The sequence below is a fragment of the Xiphophorus couchianus genome, chromosome 16 (assembly GCF_001444195.1).
Source record: "Xiphophorus couchianus chromosome 16, X_couchianus-1.0, whole genome shotgun sequence".
NCBI classification, from domain to species: domain Eukaryota; kingdom Metazoa; phylum Chordata; class Actinopteri; order Cyprinodontiformes; family Poeciliidae; genus Xiphophorus; species Xiphophorus couchianus.
The window spans coordinates 615,846-621,845 of NC_040243.1; the positions used below are offsets into that span (position 1 = coordinate 615,846).

The 6,000-nt window shown below is 44.4% G+C and overlaps 1 protein-coding gene across 1 annotated transcript in view; it reads right to left on the reverse strand.

Moving 5' to 3' along the window:
• stx1b (syntaxin 1B) overlaps positions 1-5,672 on the reverse strand; it is a 52,094-nt gene extending 46,422 nt beyond the window's left edge. The window contains exon 1 of the mRNA XM_028041756.1: positions 5,274-5,672. Coding sequence (XP_027897557.1) covers positions 5,274-5,303 — 30 coding nt within the window. The 5' untranslated portion in view covers positions 5,304-5,672. The remainder of the gene's footprint in view (positions 1-5,273) is intronic.
• Positions 5,673-6,000: the final 328 nt, after the last annotated feature.

Here is a 6,000-nt window from a genome sequence, read left to right on the forward strand (position 1 = left end):
TTGGCACAATTGTCAACATCAATTGATTGTATTTGATGAGTGAATCAATAAATGGAGAAATTTGAATCATACTAAATGATTTGCTGGATTGTTGCCTTCATGCTATGGTTCATCCTGTCGGACGGGTCTAAATGCAATTGTATTCAAAACCATCAGCTTTACTTCTGAGTCGTCCAACTACGTCAGGGAAATTCTGCAGAGGCCTTTTTGTTGAGCGTATTCATTGGATCCACTGCATTTTGATGTAAATGTGTCTTTACAAGATAGAGGAAGTAAAAACCAGAAACTAGAGAAAAACACGTTCTGGGTTGAAAACATGCTGACAGGGTGTGATCACATTTTTAGCCGTTTGTTTCCTCATGTTGTCAGGATGCCTCATGTCACCTCAGATATTCTCCAGCTTTAGGTTTTAATCGTCATCATTAAACGGTGCTGCTCTCATCGCCTCAGGCTGCTTTGCTACCGTCTGAACCCAGCAGGGATCAGGACCCTAACCGATCACTCGCTAGCTCTCCTGATATATAATCGTTCAAACTCTAATTCAGCTTTCAGATGTTTAAAATCTGCACTGTGATTAATTGAACTTTAAATAATTAAAATTATAGAAATATAATCCCTTTTTAATAAGCTCCATGAAACAAACTGAGATGATAACATTTTTAAAATTGTTATTATGGAAACAGAATATAATGGAACTGCACAACAGTAAATGATTAACTGCAAATATTATATAAGTTGGTTTTTCATGTTTTAATTAGAGTGTTTTAAACTAAACTAGAAATTTCTGAAATAATTTGAGCTATGAATGGATTGAATTGGATTGTATATAGATAAACTGAATCATTTAAGAATAGTGCAAAGAGCTAGAATAGTTCATTTTATTGGATTTTGCACTGCAACTGATTATTTTAAGAATCAATTATTCTGATTGATTAATTGGGAAAAATGTGAACATTTTGCATGTTTTTCATTTAACCACCTACATTTTTATACAATATTAGAAATACCCTAAGATAGCATCCATTTGCATTGTACCTTATTTGACCAAAAATGATTAAAATTGGATGAACTGAGTAGTTTAATTTAATTTCACAAAACTAGCTATCATGAAATAAAAGGGAATTGAAAATGAAAGCTTAAATTTTAAGGAATTATTAATTTAATTGTTTAATTTGGACTGACTGCTTCATCATGCTTGATGGTACTTGTATGGATTGGACATGAAACTGAACTGAAACTTTATGAAATATCTATTTACTATACTATGGAAACAACAGCACACATCAGTTGTATTAAACTTACACCTTTGTACTTGTTTATGTGCGGTTCAGGGCCCAGCACACACAGCTAATTTGTGGGGTCTTGTCACGTTGTGGGACCACCAGAAAACTTGTGATATTTCAGTGTGAAAACTCAGTTTATGTCAGGAAATGTCTTCAGAAATAATAATAAAGTCAGCATCCATCCATCACCAGTGAGTTATGTCCCAGCACAGACCGCCCAACCCCGTCCCAACTCCCCCGTTTTAGTCAATGAAAATGAAACAGGATATGCGATCACACACTCTGCTGCAAACAAACACAAACGATCCGTCTGTCGCTCCATGTGCACAGATATGGTTTCCAGCTCTTTAAAATACTGTCGACATGCGGCTGCAGCAACCAGCAGAACCAGCAAATCAATTATTAATAAGACGAGTGTTGATGTTTTAAGAAGCAATGTTTGATATAGCAATCAAGGAAACGTCTCTATTTTACAAACCTCTAATGCATGTTGTAGCGCTTACATTTGCCCTAGCAATCCCATAATTACATCACTTACAAAACCCTTCAACTTGGCATGACACTGTCAGACATAGCGACCAGTTAATCAACATTAATTAAAGTGACATTTTAATTATTTTATCAATATTTAATGATGTCTAACATGTTCTAAAGCCAGACTTTTGGTTTTATTTTCCATTTTTAGCCTTGCTTCTGTAAATTGAAAGTTGTGGGTTTAATTCCAGCTTCCTCCTGCTATATATCTGCCTCTGGGCAAAGAAGCTAACACAGAGTTGTGTACTGAACATATCTGGATGAATGAATGTGGCTCTATAGTAAAGAGCTGTAAACTGTCCATATGACTGGAAAGCTCTAGATATATGCAGTCCATTTAACATTTGTGATTTTATCTGTGAAAAGTGCAACAAAATGCTTCACAAAGACAGTGCATAGAAATTAAAAACACAAATTTACTTCATGAAGAGGAATGACTGGGTGTGAAATGGTGAAAAAGGAAAGAAAAGGAATGAGTAAGTTCGAAGACAAAAAGTGAGGAAGACAAATTGAGAGAATAAATGGAATAGCAGAGAGGGGAATATGTATGAAGGAATAAAAGTGAGTTATTGCAGAGAAATGATGGGATAAGAAAACCCTGAATATGAGGGAGAAACTTAACGAAGATGGAATAAAATCAGGAAAACTGGGATGAGTCGGAGAATCGGATTCACTGTTGGGTTTTGCTGGACGGGAGGAAAAACGTCAGTAAATGGAGTTTCTCTGCCAGACACCAGAAGTGATGACCAGCTCTTTACTTTAATCTGCTAAAAAAAGTTCCGTGTTTAAAATTTTAAAATGAGCTGAAACGATTAATCGATTATAAAATAATCAACTAATTTAATAATTGTTTAATCGTTAACTGGCCGATTAAGAAAGAATTTTATTTGCTGTAGGAATAACTAACTTAGAGCAGTTTACTTGGTTCAGACTCTCTGTATTAAGCTCCTTTATCTGTAAAGTTATCAATCAGTTAATCCGTAAAATAATCCCAAATAATCTCTCCACTGTTCCGATGTTCAGTGGAGGCCCGAGCTCCAGATGTGGATTCTAGGAGGATGTTTTAGTTGCAGATGGAAATCTGTTAATTTATTAATTAATCGTTGGAATTATCAACAGAATAATCTCTTGTTCTGGCAATTGATTAATTGTCATAATTAGTAGATCTAATGATGGATAATAATCAATAAAGTAATTGATGACTAAAATAATTGTCAGTTGAATCCTGGGAGCAGAACACCAAGTAAAGCTAAACTAATCATCACAATAATCAATCAGTTCATGGCCTGATCGATTAAAATGAGCTCCGTCATTTCCACGCTGATCGTCACTTTTTGACTTAAAGAGTTTATAATCTATTTTATTTATGGTTTTGGTTGTTTTTTGCATTTTGTTTCTGAATGTCGTGTTTCATGTTGGATGTTTCAAATGTTTTCCAGAGTTTCCAGAGAGTTTGCGGTGCGTTCTGTCCGTCTCTTCATGCTGCGTGGAGACGTTGCAGGAAAAGACGCTACAAGCTGCAGACTTTGGTTGAGCAGCAAAGTTTGATTGCAATACTGCAGCCTAAGTCAGCATGACCGAGTTGTGAGGAAATCTTGGCCCAATCGTAGCGAAATCCTCCTGATCTCTGTCCCTTTTCTAGGACTCTACCCGACACACATTCCCCAAAGTGAACAAATCACCACATTTTTCACGTCTCCTTTCGGTTCCTGCCGCTTGATTCTCTGCTAATACATTTGGAAACCATAGAATAGACTTATTTTTCAAGCTTAATGTCTTTTGACCCTTGACCTGATTGTTTTCCAAAATCCTCCAGAAAATGTTCCTGTGTGTCTGCAAGTTCTTTACTGAATCAAAGTTTTGTTGGTTTTTGCCAGGACATACTTGCATTTTTGTTTTTGCTATTATTATTACTTGAAAATGGTCTCAAAACAACAATAATGTTTATCGCAGTTATTGCAGTTTATTGTTCAGTAAAGTCTGCCGTGACGGACCAAACAGCCAGATTTTTATTCCCTCTCATGTCAGGCTGTGATGAGGAGGAGGATCTTTCTACTCCGGTCTGTTCAACAGCAACCTGAAGATTTCCAGAACCTGGTTCAACTTTTCCAGGTTCGGTTTGGAAATCCAATCAGGTTTTTTATATCCAGATCAAATATTTCAAGTCAAAGCCGATCATTGGAATGATGAGTAGAGGAATCCACAGAGAAAATTTCCTAACTGGACTTTTAATTTAGAGCTCAGAAAAAGAAGCAAGTCTTGGTAGATGATTACTGGAGGAGGAGAAGAAATGAAATGAAAGATGAGAGAAGCTGCTGAGGGACGGCAGTGCAGTAAACTCTGCTGAGGCCTCGGCTCCACATCCAGCTGCTGATTTACCGATCAGAGGTTATTGATCCCCCTCGCCCTAACCTCATCCCCCACCCTGACGGAGGGACAGGAGATGAAGAAGAAATGCAACAGAATAGGAATTACTGCTGAACTCAGATCATCTCAACCTGGATGAACCCACGGGGGGAGGAGGGACCCGCGTGGAGCTGCAGCAGAATGACTGCTTGACGTGATACCCTCCCACCTCCCCAAATACCCCCCCACCCCCCTCCCCATCAATCCGCCCAAACCGCCAGCATCAGCTGTTCGCTCCAGGCGATCCAGAAACGCCGCATCGCGCCGCCCGCGCGTCAAAGCGCCGCTCTCACCCGGCGCAGAGGCGCACAGTCATAAAATGGGTGAGGCTTTCCTACAAGGAAGGCCTCCCCATCGCCCCCTCCCACCTTCACCCGAGCAGGAGCACGAGGAGAGCCGCATCCATCCATCCATCCATCCATCCAACTGTTCGTCCATCCATCCATCCCTCCTCCTCCACATTCCCGCGGCTCTCCATCAGGGAGGCGGCGGGCTGCCGGATGCGGCCTCCTTCGGTGTAGAAAACAGAAAATCTGCATTTTTTCCTCCCTCGGTCAGATCTCCTCCTCACACGCATGCACGGACACGCACGGCCCGAATTAGAATTAGTTCGGATGGGTGCGTTTCAAGCCACGTTCCCGTGATGCATGCAGCTCTAAAACCCGAGTGGCGCGGCGGAGCGGCGGCGCTGGGCCTCTGCGTCTAGCCGCTCAAATCCGCCGTCAGAGGCGGAAATCCCGCAAATAATCAGAATAAAAAGAGTCTAAACTGCAGCCACGCATCATCCGCTCACACCGCACAGACTCCATTACGGGCTGCAGCACACTCTGTATTCACAGCATGAAAGGCTCCGGGCCGCAGCGCGATCCGAACCTCCACAGAGCCGCCGAGAACCCGCAGCAGCGCGGGTCCAGCGGCTTTCCCTCCCCGCATCCTCCGGCCGCCGCGCTCAGGCAGGCCGAGATGCTGCGGCGGCCCGGGAGGAGGAAGAGGAGGGGAGGGGAGGAAGATGGAGGCCAGCGGGAGGATGGGAGAGGAAAAGCAGCTTACGCTTCGCAGTTCCGCCGTGCGGTCCTTCATGGCGCCGAGCTGGCTGCTAGAGTGCGGGGAATCGGCCCTGGTCCGTGCGGGAGGGGGACTGTCCAACACCGGATCCCAGCGGGTCCCTCCGGGCGTCCTCCTCTTCTTCACGGAGCAGAGATGGAGGGAGGAAGAGCGCGGTGTGACGCGTCTCCGCCTTCTGCTGCTGCTGCTTCGGAGGGGTTTTTATCCGTGCGGTGACGGTGCGTGAATCAGCCCTCCTCCTCAGCTCGGTCTGCCTCTTCCTCAGTGGATCTCTCCCCTCTTTCACTCCGCGCCTTTCTCCTCTTCCTCCTCGGTGCGGTCGCAGTGTGGCCCCGCAGCGCGCAAAGCAGCAGCAGCCCGGCAGGAAAACGGAGCGAGAGGGAGGGGGGGGGGGGGGGGGGGCTGATGGGAAGGGGAGGGGTGATTGGGGGGGGGGGTGGTACTGATGCTGCAGAAAAGGAGAAGGGGAGGGAGGGGGAGATGCGGAGCGGATGGAGAGCAGCGCGCATGCGCTCCCTCCCTTCATCCTCCATCTCTTCCTGCCCCCCGCCCCCCCTCCCTGATGCCCCCCCCGCAACAGACTGTTTGCTTTCAGGTGAGAGAGGATCAGCATCAGAGGGAGGACAATCTGTTCACTCTGCTGCCTTATATAGGCATGTGCGTGCGCGCGTGCGTGGAAGGGGCGGGTTAAGAGTGGGTGGGGGGAACGACA